General features: G+C 37.6%; 1 protein-coding gene across 1 annotated transcript; it reads right to left on the bottom strand.

Moving 5' to 3' along the window:
- Nucleotides 1-2906: 2906 nt before the first annotated feature.
- On the bottom strand, nucleotides 2907-23568 carry CISD1 (CDGSH iron sulfur domain 1). The gene is made up of 3 exons (XM_036828634.1): nucleotides 23382-23568; nucleotides 15615-15820; nucleotides 2907-5966 (listed from the first exon to the last, which is right to left on the bottom strand). The coding sequence occupies exons 1-3, from the start codon at nucleotides 23404-23406 to the stop codon at nucleotides 5877-5879; spliced, it is 321 nt and encodes a 106-aa protein (XP_036684529.1). The 5' UTR covers nucleotides 23407-23568; the 3' UTR covers nucleotides 2907-5876.
- Between the last annotated feature and the right edge of the window lie 1148 nt (nucleotides 23569-24716).

The following is a 24716-nucleotide window of genomic DNA, read 5'->3' as shown; positions in this document are numbered from 1 at the left end:
AGGGAAGTCCCACAATAGATGCTTAAATCTATTATCCCTAACCCTCTTCGGTAGGTATAACCCCCTTTTACATGTTTAAAAAAAATAATAAAAGGGGCTGTATTAGTCAGGGATTTCCAGGGTGATAGATCTATACCTATATATGTATATAGATGTACAGGGTGAGTCAGCAAGTTGGAGATGATCTAGGAGATGCGATGGTATAGCTCCAGTCCAAAGACTGGCAGGCTTGAGACCCAGGAAAAGCAGATGTTTCAGTTTAAAGGCAGTTAGGCAGAGAGAATTCTCTCTTCCTCTTGAAAGGGTCAGCCTTTTTATTCTACTTAGGCCTTCACCTGATTGGATGAAGCCTACCCACATTAGGAAAGACAATCTGTTTTACTTAGTTTATCAATATAAATGCTACTCTCATCCAAAAACACCCAGAATCATGTTTCACCAAAATCTGGGCACTCTGTGGACCATTCAAGTTGACACATAAAATTAACCACCACAGAGATCCACAGAAAATTATTTCTTCAAGTGGCAAAGCAGGGATTTAAACCTAAGTCTGATTTACAAGCCCCTGATTCTTGCCCCAGTCCACACGTTGCCACCAGAGGTAATAAATGCAGTTAGAAGCACTTCCAGGTTGATAAACCTTTGGTCTTTTTCATAACAGCTTTCTCTTTTCCCAAAGCAATGTCCAGACTTTAAATATCCCAAGTGCCACGTTTCCCCCCAGTTATGAAGCATCACGTGCAGACCGTCTTCAAACAAACTGATCTGGACAGCAGTATTTGCTCGTTGGTTTTTATACTAGAAGTTCAGGCACAGTTGATTAAATAATAGCCAATCTGGTCAGGATAAGTAATTCAGTAAATTTTCCTAATAGGCATGATCAAAAGTCTGTAATACTGGATATAGAGGAGCAAATTTAAAAAAAGATAATCAGGATTTGGAAGCAGAACAAGACAGAAATATTGACTTTTTGACAATTACTTTTGTATCCTTTTAAAATGACATTAAAATCTCTTATTAATTAAAACAAGTATTTATTGAGCACCTGCTATGTACTTGTAACTGTTTGGGGTACTGGGCATATTGTAATGATCAAAATTTGAAACATTTTCCTTCTCAGAGCTAAAAAAAAAAGAAAAGAAAAGCAAGTCATGTAGCATTACCAATGTCTTGGCAAACCAGATGCCCAAAACACAAGAGAGTCACAGAACTAAAAACGAAACTTGCCAGTGACCAGACTTCTGGGCTATAAATAAAGGTTCCTTAAGGTCAGGGACTTCAGTGCATACACTGGATGGCACTGTTAAATTAAGAAATGTAATTTATGATTTAATATTCTCATTACCAGAGAGTCTACACTAGGTGGCGTTCAGGGTCAGGATAGAAGCAGTAACCAGCAATGCAAAGTCAATATTGTTTCAGTGTCTGTGCTAGAAGCAGCTTCCTGGTGGGTCCTGAGAAACAGTATTAAATGAGAAAGGGATGAGGTTGCTTTAAGTGATGATCACAATGCTCTTCCCTGGAAGGGCTGCAGAGGTGAAGAGATAAAGAAAAGGTTCATGTGATGGCTATAGAGCAGACTGCAAGTTGGAAAGACAAAGGCTGACCAATTCTAAAAGTGTAAAATCGTGATATTAAGGGGAACACAGCCTTACTGTCTAGATCAAGGAGTGGTAGCCCATACCAAGAAAGTTTAGGATAAAGGATTGCTGTGCAGTGATGGAGTACATAAATGGAACTCTACCTTTCATAGTTGGGAGATTTTGAAATAAATTTAACAGATTTAGCTAAGTTTAATGGTGGATACAGCCATAAGAAACATCATCTCTCATGTCTATCTTATATATGGTGTGAGATGAGCCACTGCCTAACCCAATAATGAAAATGTCTATAGGCAGTATTACCAGCAGAAAAACAATTTATCCTATAGTAATGAGCATGTGGGCAATGTTCAAAATTATTTTAAATGTAAAATAAAGCTGGAAATCTATAAAACTCTGATACTTACAAATGAAAACAACTTTTGAAATGGCACTTGAAGAAGCAGGTCTTGACAGAAATTGACTTCTGCTCATCTGTGACAGGTTGGAAGAACTAGAAAGAAATAGACTATCCTCAGAGACACAGGTATTACTGCAAGTGAAGAACATCCAGTTTACACAATGCCTAGCTGACAACATTCTCAGCTTGGCACTCTTCAGTGCCATGTTTGAGGTCGCACTGCCTTTTTTGTTGTTCAGAGACCTTAGGGCTAACGCCATATCGATACCCTTAATTTATAATCTGAATGATATTCACCCATTTACTGATTAAAATTTTATTTCTAGTCTTTCCCCTTGGGCATGAGTCCTGGTAACTTCAGCTCATATATGCATTTTTTTTGTTTATGAAATACTTCTTAGGTCCATAAAAAATACTTTTCTCAGAAAACGCAAATGTGCAGTTAACAATCATCTTGTGCAAATCTCAGTGTTGTGTATTTTATTTAATCCTTTAAAGTCATAAGTTGTGAAGGGATTGGGATAGACTGGCATTATTCTTAGTTTGGATCATGACGGTAAGTTGAATGAAAGTAAAACCACTCTTTTACATTAATAACTTTGCATGAAGCCTCAATGCATTGTGTTAATAGTCATATATGAAAAATTTCAAATACACAAACTAAATATCAAAATCCATAAAACTGTACTGTTTTAACACCTTTATAAAATAATTACTAAGTCCCAGAACTTTAGATTAAAACCTTGGCTTTAGATAAAAACGTGGTTCCAGATATTTAGATTTCATGGAGCAGTTAAAAAAAAAAAAAAGTGGGGGCCAAGATAGGGCTGCCAACTTTTTATTTTGCCAAGAATATTGAAAGCAACTAATACTACTATCAATGCCATTTCATAAAAGGATACTTCAATACCACAAAAGTTGGTATAATCATGTAATAAAAATTAAATTCAAGTTGATGACCTTCTGTCAACTTTTTTTTTTTTCCTTTAGGGATGCTGAAATTTTAGTCTTGGCTTAGAATTGGGGAACAATGCCTAAAATGCCATTTTGTCCAACCATTTCAATTAAAAGGCTAAGAGGTGAGTGGCTTTGCCTGACATCAGATAGCGTTAAAATCGGGGAGGAAAAGCAGAGCTTCTGACAACCAGTAGAATAAAACACTGTCACAGATAACCCAAGTATTGAACATGTGGCTAATTAGGAACCTTAACCAATGTTTATCTTAAAACAAAATCATTCATAACTAATACAAAATCAAATAAACCCACCTACTCTGTAGAAAGACTTGGTATACATGACTGCACCTGTTACAATTTGTCAAGGAAAACAACCCCAAGTCATAAACTATCATAATATAACCCATGTCATAAATGATATAATCTAAACTGTGAGCTTTGAATTCTCCAAAATGTTGTGTTCTCAATTACATCGTCTATAATAAATGCTTAGTAAATGTCTGCATGAACAGGAGTGTGTCACTCTAAACTTGTCACTGCAAAACAAGTTTCTTCATGACATTAGAAACTTCTCAACCTGGCACAAAATCTTACTGCAGAAATTACTGAAACATAAATGATACAGAGAAGAAAAGATGGTGATGGTGTTGGGGAGCCCCAGTTGCCTGATCTCTCTATCAAATGAAAAAGCAATTAGAAGATTTAGGGTATTTCAGTGAGAACAGTAATTGTACACAATGATTTTTGTGTAAAAACATCTCACATTAACTTAACCACACCTACTTTACTTTTTAGGTTAACTAATAACATGAAAAGGTTTTCATATCCTAAAGGAATTCTAGTTCAAAAGCATGTAATAGAATTTTAATATGACCATGGGACTACATTTATCTAATTATTCTGGACTATCAAAATGCTACAGTAGATCTGCATTTCACAATAAGGTGACCATTTCCAATTTTACCATAATCATAGTCACCCACTTACACCATTGAAAGTAGTTTTGAGAATTGGCACTAGTTTCTTTTTTTTTTTTCTCCCACTAGCTATAAAAATGCATGACTCATAATAATTTCAAATTCAAAATTAAGAATACAGCTTAGTGTGTTCAAAGGATGTCCTCCCCCCCTTTTTTTTGGCTGCACCACGTGGCTCATGGGATCCTAGTTCCCCCACCAGGGATCGAACCTGGGACCCTGGCATTGAGTGTGGAGTCCCAACCAATGGACGACTGGGCAATTCCCTCAAAGGATGTCCTTTTACCTGTAACTTTGGGAGTTCATAGATGTATTCTTCTTTAATAAAACAATTAACCTTTAAAAGCATGATGCTCTCTATTGCTGACCCAATCATACTTATTTGAAAAAGGAGGAAGAGGCATGAAAAAATTCATCCTAAGAATCTTATAGGTAGAATCAGGGTTTGTAGTACTTGAGATTTTCTGCTTAAGATGTGCCTTAAAGACAAGTTCAATTAAGTCATGTGGACTACTTAAAAACTGGTACACACAATTTTGGGATCAACTTTACCTACTATAATATACAAAACCGTACATTAAAAAAATATCAATGATCATACTTAATATAGGAACACTGATGTTTTAGTTGCACTGATTCCTGTTACTTCCAAGGTAATTCTGGATCCTACCAAGTAGAAACATGATTGACTACTACTGAGAATTCAAGTGTCTGCAAAGAAATGAGAATGTTTACCTGTTACCTTTGTCAATTTCAAATTCTGTCTGCTATATTACGTATATATTTTCCCTTCTAACCCATGAAATCCAAAAACCTAATTTCTCTTAAAAAATATAGTAACTACTCCTGTCTTAACTCTTTTATTGCTCCTAATTATTTTCAGTTTTCATATCTGTTTCTGAATCAGCAATGAAATGTAATGTTTCTGGTCTGAAGAAAGTCTCTTTGAAGAATATTACATAAACACTTGTCTTCAAATTTTTGCTTTTAAGATTATACAGTTTAAAAGAGGATGTAATTCTTATTTTTCTCCCAAAACAGCTTCTTTACTAGAATTAATCATGGGCCTGATTATCGAGAATGAGGAAATAAAAATCTTCCCATGCCTCTGATCTACCCTCACGACTACTATTTCTGTCAAGGATGTGTGGCTCTGCGTACAGGAGACTTGATATTATGTGTTCCAATACCTTCAGTGTCCCCAGTTCAAGTGTTTGCCACTCCTTGGCTAGAATTCTGGAACATTATTACATTTTAAGACATCCTTCATGACAACTTTAAATCTCATATCACTTTGATCTAAATTTCCACTACTGGTTTCTTTAATGGATCAATTAAATATCCATGAAGATGAATACAAAGAAGCTACTGTCCCTTTATTATTGACCTGGCCCACTTATAATTATCAGAGTTCATTTTGATTGAAAACACAGAAGCCGTATTTTCTCAGTGTCATTACCACGATCAAGAAGAAAACCAAGGTCATAACAGATTTTTCCTAGATTGTTATTAAGAGATTAACGTAGCTTAATCACACCCAATTTACTTTCTAGGTTAACTAAGTAATATTGAATGGTGATAAGAAACTTACAAGTACAATCTGCACATACACGATTTTGAGAATAATTTAATACGTTAACTTCGCCATACAACTATATTGTAATGCCATTTTTAAATGTAAAGAAATGGATCCTTACAAGACCAAAATAACCCACAGTCCATGAGATTGGATTTTCCTTTTTCCTTGTTTTTTTTTGTTTCAACAAATGTGCACCACGATGGTTCAACAAGTAAGGCAAATGCCGTGAATATGAAAGCTGTAGTTTGCAATATACCACATCTAGAACCCAGGGGAGATGAATTAGACACAAGTGGTACTCATTCTAATTAAACGATCAGGAAACATCATGACAGGTTGGTCTGCAGCATCAAAAGTGTCCATTTAAGTGTCTTTTTTCTTAATGATCAGAGGTCCCACGTTGTCTCCAGTTTCTTCATTGTGTTTTGTGTGAGAGCCATCACAGAGTGGGAACTAGGAAGAGAAAGAATGTGAAATGTCTAATTGCAAAATCAGTATTACGTTTTGGCAGAGTGGGGGTGATGCTTAATTCACATGACATGATAACTCAATAGATTTTTCTTGGCTACCTTTTACAGGTTTTCTTAATGAGCATATGTGAAGTGTACACACTAAGGAGGAGGAAGAAATTGACTTGTGGATAATACACAGATCATTAATTGAATTTCCATTTGTGACATTTGATTGTGGATGTGGAAAACCTTTTCCATGTTTATGTACTAGTTATATTTCCTTTCTAGTGAACTACGTCCATGGCCTATCTATTGGTAAGAGCCTAAGTTCATTTGTTTAAAATCAATCTGTTCATTATTCTTTTGCTGATCATCTTTGCAGCAATTTTTTACCCAACCCTTTTTATTTTGCTTATTCGTTCATATCTTTAATTTCTCTACTTTCATACAAATAAGTATTTCCCTTTTTATCATCCTTCATGGAGACTTCTTTCTCCTGGAGATGTGATAAATTTCCATTCCTTTCCAAGATTTCACATTTTAGAAAAAACAGACATTTTCGTGTCCAGTTGAAGGAAAAGGGACAAAACTAAATATTTAACACAGTGTTTCCCAGAGTGAGCTCTGCAAATTAAGAAGTCCTACAAAATATTCTGATTTAACTTCATTCTGTGTTTAAAAAACATATACAGTTAAGTCACAACATATATTATTATTTTAAAGAGGTTCTGCTGTAAAAAACACGATTTTAACCCCAAATTTCCCAAGCTGATTGGATTATGGACACTTTCACTTTGATACCCATTATCACGGTGTTCTACAGAGCACAATTTGCAAAATTCTGTTCTAAGATCCTGTTGCTTCAATATTATTAGAAGTGATTGCTTCCCAAATTGTTATACCTTTATTCATAAATTTATAAAACTTAATTATACATATAAAAATGCTTATTTATAGGTTCTACATTATCATATTCATCATCATATTCATAATGGGATAATGACTGTGTTTAAAATGGGCTTCAATATTTGGTAGGGCTGGTTTTCCTTCACATTACTCTTCTTTGTTAAACCTTTCCTATTTATTCTTTACCTAACTTTATTAAACTTTACCTATTTATTCCTCCAGATAAACTTGAGAATTTTTTGGCCACGTCCTATTTTATTCCTCTTGTGTTTTTCATCCTCAGGTCTCATGCATTTTCTAATAAGATCATTTCTGCCTTACATGTTTTATGGTTATTATAATTAGGTATATATTTTCATACCTGATTACTCTTGATATATATTATATATATAAATATATGTGTGCGTGTGTCTGTGTGTGTATATATATCACTGTTTTTTGAAAATGTCCTTCCTACTGTTAAATGATAAAAATAAGAATGCAACGTTTTAGGTGTCTCCTCGGGATTTTACGATTATCAGTACATTATTTTGTTTTTTCCTTCTATATTATACCTTTAATTTTTTATTTCATGTCAAATAATGATAGCTAGCATCTTTGTTTTATTCTTGATGTCTGGAATGTACCTGCACTCTAGAATCTAGCTTCACTGTTTAGTATAAGGTACACTGTTGCACTAAAGGAGCCTATTTAGAAGAGTAAAGTAACAGGAGTCCTGGCCTGAAGAGTAAAACCACCCATTACTCCATTAAGGAAGTATAATTTTCAATACCTGAAACTAGACAATGATGGTATATAATCTTAAACTTTGATGAGACTTGTCTATTCTAAGATTAAAATAATATTTGGTTGATGTTAAAGAAATTCAATTTTAATTTTACTATCTGCATATAATTCTGGGAGGCGGTAAATTAGTTAAAAACTACAGAAAAACTCAAGGTATCGTCACATCTTATATTTCCAAGTATAAATTATATCTTGGGTGCCAATATAAATTCAATGTATATAAAAGTTACATTATTTCTGTCAATAAGATATGGTGCAGTATATTCATATTAAAAACAAGTCCATGCAACAAAAACATGACCCCAAGCTTTCAGTGTTTTCTTGGCATGGATGAGGAAACAGGCCATAAAAAATCAAACTGAAATGTATCCCACAGCAAAGAACAGCATTTCAAAGTGACATATGTTTAATAAACAAACACAGATGATTTTACAGTGAGAATAAAAGTTTACATTGTAAAAAAACTCCATTTTTATAAATAGCACACACAAAACACGTCACTGTATGGTTTTATGCCCACAGGTTATAAAGTACATTTCTGAAAAATGAAATATTCATAAAGTAAAAAATCTCGAATAATTTACTAAAATAGCATATTTAACTTTTTTTTTTTTCAAGATTTTTTTTTCATGTGGACCATTTTTAAAGTCTTCATTGAATTTGTTACCATATTGCTTCTGTTTTTCGGGGTGTTTTTGGTTTTTTGGCCGCAAGGCACATGGGATCTTAGCTCGCCGACCAGGGATCGAACCCGCGACCCCTGCATTGGAAGGCTTAACCACTGGACCACCAGGGAAGTCCCTAACTTTTATTTTTATTTTAATATCACATTGAAAATACTAGAAAACTAATATATTTTCTCAAATTATTTTTCTCCATATATAAAGAATAGGAGAGAAATCTATAGAGAAATATACAAAAGATAAGAAAGCCATACATCTAAAATGAGGACATAATTTTATAATAATCTGGTTCTGCCTAAAAATGGAAATTCACATGTTTCATCATGGTCTTAAAAGTAAACAAGTAAAAAATAAATATTTCTTTAGGGCTTCCCTGGTGGCGCAGTGGTTAAGAACCCACCTGCCATTACAGGGGGCACGGGTTTGAGCCCGGTCTGGGAAGATCCCACGTGCCGTGGTGCAACTAACCCTGTGCACCACAACTACTGAGCCTGGGCTCTAGAGCCGGCAAGCCACAGCTACTGAGCCTGCGTGCCACAACTACTGAAGCTTGTGTGCCTAGAACCTGTGCTCCGCAACTAGAGAAGCCACCGCAAAGAGAAGCCAGTGCACCACAATGAAGAGTGGCTCCCGCTCGCCGCAACTAGAGAAAGCCCACGCGCAGCAACAAAGACCCAATGCAGCCAAAAATAAATAAATAAAATAAATTTTTTAAAAGATTAAAACAAAAAAACAATCTAAAAAATATTTCTTTAAAAAGTAGTGAGTGGGGGGAGGGATACTTTGGGATATTGGGATTGACATATACACACTACTGTATATAAAATAGATAACTAGTAAGGACCTACTAGTATAGCACAGGGAACTCTACTCAGTACTCTGTAATGACCTATACAGGAAAAGAATCTAAAAAAGAGTGGGTATATGTATAACTGATTCACTTGCTATACACCTGAAACTAACACAACATTGTAAATCAACTATACTCCAATAAAAGTTAAAAAAAAATAGTGAATAAGGAGATCCTGGCTATTTGTTAATAAACTTTCATGCTTCTTTTAAGTACAGAAAGCTTTGTATGCCTTTAAAATGTAAACTCGGTATTCAAAATCATTCTGCTCAGAGGCACAGATATCTCTTAATAGTACTTCCTATATCACTTAACACTAGTCAGAATAATCTCCCAAACTTCATGTGAAGATTAGGCATTCTCATATTTATCCATTAGAGATGTCTCATTTTAAGTTAATGAAAAGACTAAACATTTTTTTCAACCAAGAGCCAAAATGAGTTATCTCAAGATAGGATTAGCAATTTCTTAAGAATACATTGTATGTGTTAATGGAATATATTTATTAAAATTAATTCATGATTCTGATATACAGTATAAATGAATGAATGGTAATTACTTGGCATTAAAATTCAAATGGTAAATTACATAACAATATTTGTGTTTTTCCAGAAGGTGCCTTGTTTCATTTTTGACCTTTCTATACAGGAGAAAAAAAACATGTGGTGGATATATACTTTCAAATGTAATCTAGGAAGTATAGCAGTTTTTGTATTAAATAATAATATAATGAAAATGTGAATTTTATTAACACATTACAAATTTTAAATGTGTTAAAAATGTCAAGCAAAGAGCTGAAATTGCAAAAAACACAAAGGGTATATTTAATTCAGCTCATGTATCAATACTTAAAAATAAAAGAATCAGAAAATTGATGACAAAAAAGTTTAGCTCACAGATGATTCTAACATTTGTTCTAAGATGTTAACCTTTGTTTATTAACAAATCCTGGAGAAAAGTTTGTGAATTAAATTGGTTGAATTTCCTGTATGTCCAGAAAATATCTTATCATATTCGTTAACCCAATTAGAAAACTACGAATCCCAAATACCTTTAAAACTAAAGAGAGGGTGTGGAGAAGAGGTGGAAATAAATGTTTAGGGGTAAAAAACACTAGAGATCCTTGCTCTCTACTTGGAAAGCTAGCAACCTTGTCAGGGTCTTCATAAAAAACACAAAACTTGTTTCTTTTTAATGGTCCCACATCTCAAGTTACGATGTTTCTGTTTTTAGGGTGATTCAAGATGGATATAAATAACTGTTCATCCTTGACTTATCTCTTCTACTTGCAAAAATTAAAAGAAAACTTTTTTGAATCTTCCTTCTCCAAACTTTGTATTTTTAATTAGAGTTTGGATTATATTTTCCAAGGAAGTTGCCTGGGGCCATTTGGCTCATTACTATAAACTGCTCTGAGAAACAAGCTTGCTTCGGTTGAGAAAGAAAATAAAAGCAATGAGATCTTTGAGACTAAACAAGAGAATATGACATTTTATACCATTCTTATGTACTTACTTTAGTAAGACGTATGATAGTAGATATAGTAGGAAAATATGTAAGAAAAATTAAGATTTTACAAGACTGTCTTTTTTTTTTTTTAATTTAAATTTTATTTTTTTGGCTGCGTTGGGTCTTCGTTGTTGCGCATGGGCTTTCTCTAGTCACGGCGAGCCCGTGCTGCCCTTCTTTGCAGTGCACAGGCTTCTCATTGCAGTGGCTTCTCTTGTTGTGGAGCACGGGCTCTAGGCACACGGGCTTCGGTAGTTGTGGCACACAGGCTCAGTAGTTGTGGCTCACGGGCTCTAGAGCGCAGACTCAGTAGTTGTGGCGCACGGGCTCAGTGGCTCTGCGGCATGTGGGATCTTCCTGGCCCAGGGCTCGAACCCGTGTCCCCTGCATTGGCAGGCGGATTCTTAACCACTGCGCCACCAGGGAAGCCCTACAAGACTGTCTTTATGTGGATTGGGCAAGCAATGTAACCAATGATCAGAATATTGTTTCTATGAAGAAATGGAGTCAGTGTAATTCACTTTTTTTTTTTTGTGGCCCCGCTGCGCCACTTGTGGGATCTTATTTCCCCAACCAGGGATCGAACCCATGCCCCCTGCATTGGAAGCGTGGAGTCTTAACCACTGGACAGCCAGTGAAGTCCCATTTCTAACCATTAATAGGGTGGAGACTTTCCATAACTCATGCACACACACCCACACCCACACACAAACCCACCAAAAACAAACCCACCACGAATAAAAAAAGCCAACTCAAATCCAGAAATTGTAAAGGAAAGAAAATGATTCCACACAGTTACATTTCATTTCAATTTCAGTTGAGCTCCTGGCATGAACTGGCTCACCTTTCCTCTCTTTCTTGATTATCTCTTAGTCTGCCTTCTCCTGCTGTCCTTGTTCAAATCTCTCCTGCCTCCCCAATGGCCACCATACAACTCAGCAAACGACATAATCTACCCCAGGTGAGTGGGGGGTGGGAATCTAGTAAGACTATGTTGCACATTCTTCCCTCTGACACCAATGTTCCCTCACCTTGTTTCGAAAGTAAGACTATCTCTTTCTTTCTAAGGCTGAGTCTGAAATCTGTGCTCCTACTCTCCTTTCCTTCCACCCCCTCAACATACCACTGTCTCAAATAGTATCTTTCCCTGTAGTTGCTTTAATCATTTCCTTTGTATTGGTTCCTTTTCTTCTCACTTCACTTAGGGACAGCCCTTTTGTGAAATACTATGAAACAGTCCAGTTTCTGAAACAGCAGAGGGCACACCAATCGGGGGGAAGAGAGGAGGAATGAAGTGTGTTAAAAACATGTAATTTCTGCACATGACTAAGAGATCTGATTCATTAGGTCTGAGAAAACTGCTCAAAATGATAGAAACACACAACAGGTTACTCGTGACTGTACCTTAAGAATGAATTAGAGGGGGGAGGGACAAAATTAAGAGTATGGGATTATCAGATACAAACAACTACACATAAAATAGATAAACAACAGGATTTACTGTATAGCACAGAGTATTATATCCAATAGCTCGTAATAACCTATATTGGAATATAATCGGCAAAAAAAACCCTCCAAAACTGAATCACTATGCTGTACACCTGAAACTTACACAGTATTGTAAATCAATACTTCAATTAAAAAAAAGAATGAATTAAAACTGAATTAGTTTATATCACATATAACTTTTTTTTTAGATAGTAGTTTAAATTTCGTTGTATTAGAAACACAACTGGTGTATGAGGAAAAAACTACTGAACATAAACTCAATATAGCCATCTAATCAAAGGTATCAAGCCTTCTGTGGACAGGCATGTAAGTGTGTGACTTGGCACCTGCGTGACAACCTTAGGAACCTCAGGAATGTGGGAAGATTCCAAAGATGCCTGGAGAATAAGAACATACACTAACTTGAATAATATTCAAAGTGAACTTTGAATCGACTCATGTGGGAATAAAAAGTGCCCAAGATTCAGGGAAAATTCAGAACCGACAAACCAAAGATGCAAAGAGGATTAATAATGGTATAAAAGATAAGCTTAAAAAGAAAGAAGACATTGAGAAAATTGAAAATAAAATGACTGGTCTCGCATTCCTTTCCTTGAAGTCTACCTAAGGGAAACTCTAAATAGTATGATGAAAGAATAATCCTGGAACGTTCTGTTGACTTATAAAGTCTAATAAACATTTAAACCACTAGCTTGGCCTGTCTCCATTTGTGATTCTTCCTGAAATACTTGAGATCTTAGTCCATAAAAGTCCACATTTGCTTTATTGACCCTTTACCCTCTGGAAACACCCAACCAAAGCAAATGCCCTTTACTTGGCTTCAAAGCAAAGCTTCAGCGTTCACTCAAGCAGTCATCATATTTTTTTCTTTCCATCCACTGTCATATTTACCGAAATTTTGCCATATATTCAGACTTCTGGCATTTCTTTAGTAGTAATTCATACTGTAATCCATTTGGACACAGCTTCTATTCTAATTATTCTGTGAAAATGACACTAAAAGGTCAGTAGCCTAATTGTTTAACCCCACAGTCTTAGTATAATAGTCTATTCACCTCCTGGTCTTTTGCACAAGCCGATGTTCACAATCAAACCTTCTTTGAAACTTTTCCCTTTTCCACTGTGAAGCCACAATATTCTTAGTTTTCTTCTAACTCTGGGGCCCATTTCATCTCCTTTTTTGGCTCTTCTCTTTACAAAATGCAGAAAATTCTCCAAGATTTCATACTTAGCCCTTGATTTTTATCTGTACCAAGGATCTGCTGCATTCCTACCCTTGACTCATCAGTTTTGCTGATCGCTATCTCCAACCCTCATGTCTCAGCTTTAGTCCCGCATTTCAGACTGTCTGCTGTACATTTCCATTCAAATGTCACCTCAATGTCACTCTTTGAAATTGAACTCCTCATTGGTGTCCTGGAAAATGAGCCATTCACCCCGAATTCCTTATTTCCGTTGATGGCACCACCTCTTCTAACCCTACAATCCTATCTTAAGATACTTCAATGAGCTTTAGTCTTCCTCCCCCAATCTTTCACACAAATCAGTCATTGCATTTGGCTGATCCTTGCCTCAAAATGGTTCATGTATCTGTTCATGCTTCTCCATTTCCACGGCCAGCACTCTGGTGCAAGTATAACTTTATGTCTGAAATCCCTGACAAGAAGCTCCCCCATGTTGGGAGGCACAAATTCCTCACGCTGGTACTCAAGACTCTCCTCAATTTGGACTTATTCCTGCGAGGAGGGAGGTGCAAGGACCAGACTAGATTCCTCATCCATCCCACTTTCACTCATGAGTCCTTTCCCACAGATTCTGAGAAAGAGTCCCCAATACTTGCTAGTGTATTCCAATGCCACCAATCTTTCCAGGGGCAATTTAACTCCCATGTATATATTACTATGCCTTCCCAGAAAATTCTAGCCCACAGTGCAACAAGCTCTTCCTTTTATTTAAAGCACTCGTACTGCATCTACTACACACATCTATGATACCTGCTGTTTTACTATTTACCTGTTCTCAAGCATGTATATAGTAATAGAAACTAAATGAACTACTTAAGATCACTGACTAAAGAACTATTACAACTCCGGACTTAGAAATTCCTTAATTTCTAAAGGTATTACTTTTTATGTTTTGGAGAGCAACAAGAGAATGAAACCTATTATAGGTGTTAATTTTTAAAAAACAAACCAGATCTAGTCTACAGAATATTATTGAGGATTATTTTCTAGCAACTCCACTAGTACTTATAAACAATCCCACATTCCAAATGAACAGTGCTCTTCTTAAGGAACAATTTTTGTAATGGGACTATTAATTTTTGGTTCATATTCCATATGTTCATCAAGCAGTTTTCAGACACAATGACATAATCTAAGCACTCTATCACCACTGGATTATACAGTATCAATTGTATCCAGAGACGGGGTTAGTGGAATATGCTTTCCAGTACCTAGTAATGTGACTTCTTCCTTATCTGTGATACGTGATTTATGATAATGGCTTTCCACTGTGGGAAGAGGTCCCTGACACAACATGTTTTCAGAAATAGATACATCATTTTTATTGTCTATTTTCTTAGGCCTTATAGTGTCATCTTTAGTAAAATCCATTTTATTTAAATGCTAATAGTGGCAGTACACACAGTATTTCACCATATTTCTCTAAATATACCAGAAATTCTGAAGTCATTCAATGTATGAAGCTTTTCAAGATGACCTTAGGAGAGCATTTTACCATCTTCAGATCACCAGCTGTCATCGCTATCTAAAAGCTGCAGGTATCACAGAGATAATTCCAGACGGAACTTGATAAAATGCAATTCTCACAAAAGAAAATAAAGATACAAAAAAATCCTGTGTTAGATAAGATATTTAAATATAGGAGCTGCAGCTTAAAAAAAGCTTAGGATACAGAGTCAATACATATGTACCAGGTAAGAAATTTTCAGGGGTAATTTTCCAAAAGTTTCTCTTGATATTTCTAAAACTTGTGCTAGAATCTAGGAGCTTGAAATCTCAAGGGAAAATAAATGACCTCTTCTGTTTCTCTTTGTATTTAGGCTGCATACTCCTTTTCCTGGGATAGTGAATGCTAACACCCACCTGGGGAGGAAATTCTAAGTGTAAATAAAGGGATTTTTCTCTCTTCTTTGGCCAAGAATGTGGTTATATTTGCCTAACTCGACAAGGGTACGATGCAATTTCACTGCATGGTGGTTATACATTTTAGTAAATATATTCCTGAAGAGTACACAGAAAACAGAGAAAAACAGAATCCATTAAAAAAAAGGAAGCAAAGGAGAAGGGATATCTTGATATTTGATGGTACCAGTGTGACAGAATAGTTTAAACGAAATGTTGCATTAAAGACGGCACTGGCATAAAGGACTTGCTTCTCTTACCTTCTTGGACCTCCAACAACGGCAGTACACAGCTTTATCTCCCAAATCCTCCATGTCAAAAGCGTGTACTACCTTGGGGTTGTCTTTCTGGATGTGAGGGTTTACCATAGATTTGTTGCGATGATCTTTGACATAAAATCTTTTGTAAGCTAGATAACCAACTGCAGCTGTCCCAGCAGCAATGGTAACCGCTGCAATCCATTCAACTAGAGCAGGAAAGGAAAACAGGAATGATTATCAAAACCAAAATCTATACTAATAATCTAACACGAACGTTCAGGAAATCCAGTTTTTGAGTACTAAGCATCCCAACAGTCAAAGGTGTTTAACATTAAAAAAATGATCGGAACACACTGGTGAAGTAGTCCCTTGTTAAAACCTTCCCCAGCCCTTACAGAGGCAATTGTGTATCCTCTATTCAGTATTGTTAGCTAAGTTAAGATAGAAGAGGGAAACTTAAAAATTATTTTATAATTGGAGAAGAAACAAAGTTTAGTAATCTTTTTAAAGTGTTCATAAATAGATTTAAAATAACCTGTGAGCCTGCAGATACCTATTGCTTTAAAAAAAAAAAAGATACATATAAAAATTCAGATTACTAATAAGGCCATAAAAATTCAGATTACAAACAAGACCCTCCTCATCCCTCTAAAGATCAGGAGGTGATTATGTTAACAAAATGACTCATCAGAGTTCTTTTTTTTTTCTTTTTGGCCACACCTGAAGCATGCAGGATCTTAGTTCCCTGATGAGGGATTGAACCTGTGGCCCCTGCAGTGGAAGAGTGGGGTCTTAACCACTGGACCGCCAGGGAAGTCCCGGAGTTCATTTCAATAGTAGGTCCCTTAGTCATTTAAAAATGCATAACCACAAACAGAATTGGTATCCAAAGAAAAAGAAAGGACAAATAAAACAAAACCAACCCTTAATATTAAACATTCAGAGGAATATATCCAGCAGCATTCTGGGCTTCAAGTCATTCAAAAGCTTTGTTTTTGTTTTGTTTTTTTAATTTCAAAGTGTCTCATTAAAATAAAACTCAGAAGGTACTAATTTTATAGAAAACATAATACAATTAGTTAGATTCTCCTTTAATAAATTCTAAATTTCCATTATCCACCAGTGGATGATCTGAATTCCCTATAAACTTCATTTTAAATTTAATGACATTTTTTCTGCGCAATTATTTGCTTGACTAATAGGCCATCTATTAGTCAAGTAGTTTTTCAAGGATCCCTTAGAAATCCAAGCACTTAACAACTACCCCAGTTCCAGAGAATTTTGGAGAGGAGAGAGTTCTGCATAGTCTGGTTAGCCTCAGCCTCAGAGGAGAGCTGTCTATTCCCAGCATGGAGTGGACTGCAGGAAGAAGTTGAACAGGGGTCAGGATAAACACACTGGACTGCGTCCCAGCATTTCCTAAGTCAGATCTTCACAGTGTTTGAAATAAGTTCCCAGACTATCAAATAAAGCCCTAGAGAGATAAGTACAAAAAACACATTCCAAGACCAAATAAAAACATATAATGAATAATTAACTGTATGGCTTACTTGCACTACTGAGTCAAATTTCTTATTGTACTAATGTGATTAATCACTGAACCTAATGGTTCCTTACATAAAACTGGAGTTCATTCTTACAAAACTCTAATGGAAAGGAACAACCACTCTCACACTTAGTTCCTTTTATCTTGGTCTTCTCTTCTAGCTTATTTAATAATTTAGTTTTCATCAAGTGTTCCTAATAAGCATGTTCCTTGGATTCTATTTTCAACCACAGTTATTTTTCTCTATGAAAAAATTTAGTTTGTTTTCCTGCCCACACAACAGTTCTATTCCTCCCTGCTATAATCCCCTAAAATAAACATTAACTTTATGCCCTTCCCAGACGCTGTGTGACTGAGAAAAGTTAATAAGTCATTTGATAGCTTCAAACCTTTGGCTTCATTGAAAGATACTTTAAACTACACACCTTGTGTAGATTTGCCCTGAATTTTTTAATTTATTATTTTTAAAAATTTGTTTTATTATGAATGTCATCATTTTTTCTCATTGGTAAAGGATACTTTCTTTTTTTTTTTTTGGCTGCGCTGCACAGCTTGTGGGATCTTATTCTCCCAACTAGGGATTGAACAGGAGCCCACGGCAGTGAAAGCTCCAGTCCTGGAGCTGGAGTCCTAACCACTGGACCGCCAGGGAATTCCCTGCCTTGAATTTTAGTGCTGCTTCATGGTATCATTCTGTGGCAACTCCAAGCAGGGCTTAAACTTTACTGATTTCTAGCTTGATTCATGATCTTCCTTTCCTGATGCATTTTTTACCATGGAAGTCCCTTGAGAAAATGTCAGGAGTTATAGCAATCTACTTCTTAGCTAATGGAAAGCCACTCTGAATAGTTAATGTACCTATCACAAAATGGGCTAAAATACTGCTTTGCCCATATATATTCAATTATGTTTGCTGAATGTTAAATCCTTAGTATAAACTTAAAAGAGTGAAATATCCCAAAAGACTGAAATAATACAATTCCCTAAATGCTGTTGATCTTAGTTAATACCTTACTTTTGAGGTGAAGTTTCAAGTAATCTCTATCAAATTTGTTTTAATGATGCCTACATATTACATAAAGGTCTGAGGTCCAAAGAACAACTACAATTGGTTAGGATTAATTGGTCTCATGATATAAAAAAAGAATCCTATAGGAATTTCTACCTGAAACTTATGATAGGCCAGAAGAATCTTTCTCAGCCATTAAAACATCCTTCTATTCTCTTTTCTCATTATTACCAACTGAATCCATATGGTGACTTTTTAAAAACCTTTACTTCCCTTGGATTTTTTGATGGTGGAAGAAATGACAGAATAACTGACACAGAGGGAACTAACTCTAGATATTACCCAAGAGTGGCTGCCCTGTGGGGAATCAAAACATGCACTCTGTGACCCTACCCCCTAAGGAGGGTCACTGATGAACCTTATAAATGTCATAGCACCATATGTGTGTTAGGAAATGGCTTTGCATTTGCTCCAATGAGTTTTTTAGACTCACAGAGCCAGATAAGGTCTTAAGAAAACAATTTCCATCCCTCCCCCCTTCCCAGATTCTAATTCTCTAACCTCATTAGAGACAAATGTAAAAGTTCCCAGAATAAGAAAAATGTTGCTGTTTATCATTTCATTACTGTAGCCTGAATCAGTCTTTTCTGGCAAAAAGCTATGGATGCCACTGGCAACTCTAGGGAAAAGAAAGAAAAGGAAACTATATGGAGATAGACAAGAGTGATGATGGATTCAAAAGTCAACAATTACAATAGAGAAAGAACTGAAAACCCAAGACAGTAAACAAATAAACAATAAAACCCAAGTAACATTTAGTTCTTGATAGCGTACATGCCTATTAAGTACAGACACCATCTCAGGTTGAACAAGGGACTATATCAAGACCCAATTTCTAAAGATATTTCAGTTGGCACCTTTCAGACATTCTTTCAAAACTGGTGTCCAGAAATATCCTAAGCCTTATTTTTGCCTCTTCTACTTTATCCTTACTTCCCTTTTCTGTACACCTCTCTCAAGGTATAGTGTTCCTATAGTTAGATAAAACCCTTACCTTGCTTAACAATGCTCTCTATCTATACAAATACCATGAATACATCAATATAAAGAAAATACAAAAAATACATTTCTAAATAATCCCTCCCTCTCTTACTCTTCCCCTGGCAATCTTTGTATAATCTTTGGTTTTCTCTCTTAGGATTATTCAGAGATAGAGAAAACATCAACTTGTTCCCAAATCCCACACCCATATTTATCCCACACCCATATTTATAACTCATTTCTTTACTGTGGGAAATCATTTTGCTTTAACCTAAGACAGAAATCTCACCCTGCTTCTTTTCCTTTAGCCCCTTTGGTAGCCCCAAACTGTCCTCTCCTACCCAATGTCAACTGCCATAGAATCAGAATGTTCCTTCCACCTCAGGAGCGGGGGAGGGGAGCTGTGTTTAAATCTTTGCCTCCCTTAGGTCCCCCTCAGATTGGTAGGCTGTGCCTGGTAACATTTTTCTCTCAAGGCCTGGTGTACAGGCAGTGTTCAATGTTAGTTAAGTAAAAAGAAATAATAGATTCCTAATTTGAATTTGCAACTCCATCTGTCCATCCTACTATCACATTGCTCTTACACCAAATGACTTCTCTTTGGCCTCATCTTAACCTACTGTATCAAACTGTGGAATTTCAATACTTCCTGAGATTAAAAATAAAACTTCATTATGGAACCCTTCAGACATATACAGAAAATACTGTAATGACCTCCCATTTACTCTCACCCAGCTCCAACAAGTATCAACTCACTACCAATCTTGTTTCATCTACAGCCCCCAAATCCCCTATTATTTATTGTTCATAACCCATAGGAGCGAACTCCTGTATTCACAGTATGATCTGCACATTCCTTCTCAGATTAAAAGCAAACCCTTGAATAGTTACTTTAAATGACTCAATAAATTTATTGAACCCAAACAGTAGTTTTATATGTTGAAGTTAAATGGATTGGAAAATTATGAGTTAGTTTCAACAAAAGAGACAACGATATAACAGTCAAAGAATAAGAACTTATGAAATTTAGTTTTGGTTACAAGCATTGTAGTGCTCAGGGTTTGGGAAGTACAATAAAGCACAGGCAGATAGACTAATGCCTATTTGTAACTGGATGGTAAAGCAAAATATGAAGAAAAAAGTGACTTGAGGGGACAGCAGGAAGAAGGAAGGCCTTTAAAAATATTTGGTTTAGTTGGCTTTTTTTTTTTTTAATGAGGGTGAATTATGAGTGACTTTGGGCTGAAGAGAAGAAAATCCCTGTGAGTGAGAGGCCAGAAGAATTAAGAGCCATTGGTATCATTACTGAGGCAAGAGCTTAAGGAAGCAGGAGAAAATGGAATCTGGATGATATAGAGAGAACAGCCTCAGATAATCTCTTCCTTGCAAACAGAAGGGAAGGGATTCAGAATGAGAGCAGATTCAATGAGTCTTGGAGATATTAAGGAGCAAGAAGTTTAGTAAACTTCCTAGAGGTCATCTATTGGGTATGAGGAGGAGTCACTAGAGAATGGGGACTCTGTAGCAGTGAAAGGCACTTAATGTTTCTTAATGTTTCTTACAGTTTCTGAAACTGTAATAAATATTTGGTATCACATAAAAAATAAGTTTGGTATAAGTATGTCAATTATACCTCAATAAGGAAAAAAGAAGTTTGGTAATATCGACCAAAAGGGCATCAAAAGCCATCTCACTGACTGGGATCTTCGGATTACCATTCCAATCACTCATCCTCACTGCCTTTCCCAGATTCATGTCCTGACCTGATCTCCATTCATTTTATTTCTAACCCACCCATTATTTTTTTCCTGAATATAAACAAGAATTCTGCATGCACATACACACCCTTTTATTTATTTAACATATACTTATATAGTGCTTACCACTGCCAAATACCATTCTAAGTCCTTTATAATTATATAGTATATACACAAATTATAAAAATATATATATAATTCACTTACTTAACTGAGAAAAGACATGGTCATCTTCCCCCAAATCAAAAGATCTAAATTGATTTTCAATCTATAGGAATGAACAGGTTTGGTTTAAACACTGAGAGTAGAACAATTTGAGATCTAAACATTACAAAACAGATATTCTGTCCCTACCTTGCCACACCACTATATTTGAGGAAGAAAGCACGGGTAGAAGTGATTTACAAAAGCTTTGGGGTCCCTCCCCATAGTCCTCACAGCAGTCCTTACGCTTTTAGGTGAAATAAAAAGCAGTTACTTCTTGGGCTTCCCTGGTGGCGCAGTGGTTAAGAATCCGCCTGACAATGCAGGGGACACGGGTTTGAGCCCTGGTCTGGGAAGATCCCACAGGCTGCGGAGAAACTAAGCCCGTGCGCCACAACTACCGAGCCTGCGATCTAGAGCCCGCGAGCCACAACTACTGAGCCCGCGTGCTACAACTACTGAAGCCCGCGCACCAAGAGCCCGTGCTCTGCAACAAGAGAAGCCACCGCAATGAGAAGCCCACGCACCGCAACGAAGAACAGCCCCTGCTCGCTGCAACTAGAAGAAAGCCCGCGTGCAGCAACGAATACCCAACACAGTCAAAAAAAAAAAAAAAAAGTAGTTCTCCTAACAAAGTTGAGTACCTAAAGTTTAAGCTAATAACCCAATTGACGAAGCAATTTCCTATCCCTTAGAAAATGGCAAAATAATGGGAAAGTCACCTTTGGATTCCCATATAGTTAGATCAAAAAAATAACAAACTTGTCTTGATTACAAGAAAGATTAGCTTATAGTCTTAAGAAGTCTTAGGGTTCACCTATTTCACATTTCAATAGTATGCTACCTAAATGGAGTTTAGTGCCCAATTATACAAAATGACTCCACATTAAAAAAAAACACTTGGAATCTTTGTCCCATATCACACAAGTGCAAACTGTCTTCCTATAAGATTATCAGTGGCTCAAGTCACATGAATATCTTATTTTACACAACTGTCGAATTCCTGGGAAAATTTTTCTTTTTACAGTAAAAATCACTCCCTATTTTAAATGTACGAAGGTGCCTCTATTTAAAGGAGCCTAAAGATGAGTATCCTTTGAAATACGGTTTGCAAATAATCACCTCCTATATACCCGCATTAGTAACTTAAAAATGTCATGGGTTATCACCCTCACTCTGACAGATAACTTGGCAACAAGTGGAATTCTCCAATTTATAGAATCTATTACAAAATTAGGGCCAAGTTAGTAGGGACCTTTTACAGAACCTGGCACTCCAGATGCTCAATATTTACTAAATGAATCAAGTAGACTATTTTAAATTAATTTCAATTATACCTCAATAAGGAAAAAAGGACAATCTACCTTTACCTAACTACTGTTACAGGTAACCAAACCTTGAGGGTGGTATTTTATACCTGGGCAAAGATCACATGTATCTCGTAGCGGTACAAACAATTATATTAACAATTATACTACCACCAAGAATTGTTATAAAGTGAAGCTCTAGAAAGTCTCTTAATTTTAATCGGACCTTCTGTGAAGTAACATTTCCAAACGCTAGGTACTAGCACAAGGGAAGCAAGGCTGAGAAAGGTGAAGGCTCAATGAGCTCAGTTTTCAATCCTCTCTCCTGGACTACTGCCACCGAGGTCCAGATGCCAGAGGCATTAAAAACAAACAACAACAACAACAAAAAACCCTGGGAAAACTGAAGACCTCGGATTGGGTGCCTTCCCTTTAAAAAATGTGCAAAACTAAGCTGTGATTAGTCATGCATCACTTGAGGGTTGCAGGAAATCTACGTTCTCACTCCACGGTAATTTAAACGTTGAGAAGGGGGAAGAGGGGTTTTGTTTTTTGTTTTCACCTTTCCTTTTTTTCCAGGCCCTGTGACACAACAGAAAGGAGTCTCAGGGGAGAACAAGAAAAGCTAGCAGCGCCGCGGGACAGTTAGGGGACTACCCAGACCTGGGTAGATGCCTGCATGGCCCCCACGCCACTTTTGCCCCGGGATCATACCCTGACCTGACCCCCGTGCCCCGTGTGGCCCGGGGAGCCCGCAGGTCCGCGGAGCGCTTGCCCTTCTCCATCTCAAGGTTACAAGACTGGCGGGAACGCAGGGCAGCCGTAACAGCCCTAAGAGGTGCTGACGAAGCTGCAACCGGTGCGCAGGCCGCCAGCCTCACCCGCTCCCATGCCCCACTTCACCTCGTACGCTGGAAGTCATACTCATGGCGCCGTCGCTTGCAAGGATGTGCACAAGACACTGAGCACAGACCGGCTCGAGCGGACAGCGGGAGTCAAGGTGCGACAGGCGTCTGTCCTAAGGGCGAACTGCAGGCTGCGACCGCGCAGGCGCCGCGATAGGCCATAAGCACGTGTGTATTAAGCAGCCGGGCTGATGCTGAGCATGCGCGAAGCTGCGTTCCGGGCCTTTAGGAAGTCCTAAGTCCGGATTTTGACAGCCGTAAGAGGTGGGAGGAGGAAAAGACCAAGAGAGGTAGCAACTGAGTTTGCGCAATCCTGAGGGGCTTGGTCCTGGAGCCCAGCGGACGGGCCTTTGGAATAAGGAATCCGGACCAGGTTTTACGTCTCTCCCAGGTGTGCGGATTTATGGGGGCAGAGGGTGTGTGCTGCTATAACACTTGCCATAATCAGTTATCAAAGGTTTTACCCAAAATTTTCTTGCTTAGTCTGGTACCTGCAAGGCCAGGTCCAGTCTTCACTTGAAATGCCGGACACAGGAACCAACTGTGGTGTCCCATCCCAGAATCTTCCCCTCGCTCCCAGCGTGCATCCCCTTTCTCTGCCTTCCAGCCAATTCTTCTTGATCACCTTGGAACTTGCGATAAGGGTCGAGTGGGAGAGAGAAAAAAACGGCTCATCTCTTTAAAAAAAATGTGCTCACTTTTTAAAAAATTAAGATTATTCCCTATCTTCTACAGTCTGAAATCAGTGTCGGTTTCAAATTTTTTATATTAGCTGTTTAGGGGCAGCAATTTGGGGAGGGGGGATAGGATTACTTGAAGGATGTTTTGGAGGTGCGTCTTCTAAGAAGCTGCCTGTTTTTACTCCTGTTGTATCTGTGCAGGGTGGGAGTTGGAGGAGGGAGGTGATTGCAGTTAAAGGGTGGTCTTCCAAGCCTCCCTGGGCACCGCTACTGCCTCCCAACTCTCCTAACGCGTGACTGACTGCCCCTCACAACTGGGAGCCCCTGATGTCTTTGAGCTTAACCCCGAGAAGCGCTGAAGCGCGCACTGAATGAATGAAGGCACACCAGCCCTGGCGGCACCGTAAGGCCAACCGGGTGGGAATGAGAAGAGTCGTGAGCGTGGTCACCTCATCCAGGTCGCCTTCCGCTCGCCCCGGCAGCGCCGAGCGCGCGCCCTGCCGCGGGGGTCCCGTCTGGCGGCCTCTGGGCATGCTCAGTAGCGGCGGCGGCCGCGGGTCGCGCAGTAGGAAGCTCGCGGCGGAGGCGGCGGTGCTGGCGGTGCTGACGCGCGCGCGGCAGCTAAGGGGACTGGAGGACGGCGGGAGGGGGCG

This window comes from Balaenoptera musculus, chromosome 16 (assembly GCF_009873245.2).
Source record: "Balaenoptera musculus isolate JJ_BM4_2016_0621 chromosome 16, mBalMus1.pri.v3, whole genome shotgun sequence".
In the NCBI taxonomy this organism is placed as follows: domain Eukaryota; kingdom Metazoa; phylum Chordata; class Mammalia; order Artiodactyla; family Balaenopteridae; genus Balaenoptera; species Balaenoptera musculus.
Note: the sequence above shows the minus strand (reverse complement) of the source record. Positions and strands in the feature narration are given on the sequence as shown.

Excerpts from the sequence above, each read along its gene's own strand:
- CISD1 (XM_036828634.1), bottom strand. The coding sequence starts at position 23,406 with ATGAGTATGACTTCCAGCGTACGAG. Across the intron at positions 15,821-23,381 it reads TATGACTTCCAGCGTACGAG|TTGAATGGATTGCAGCGGTT; the intron begins GTGAAGTGGGGC and ends TTCCTGCTCTAG. Across the intron at positions 5,967-15,614 it reads GTTGTTGGAGGTCCAAGAAG|TTCCCACTCTGTGATGGCTC; the intron begins GTAAGAGAAGCA and ends TTCTCTTCCTAG.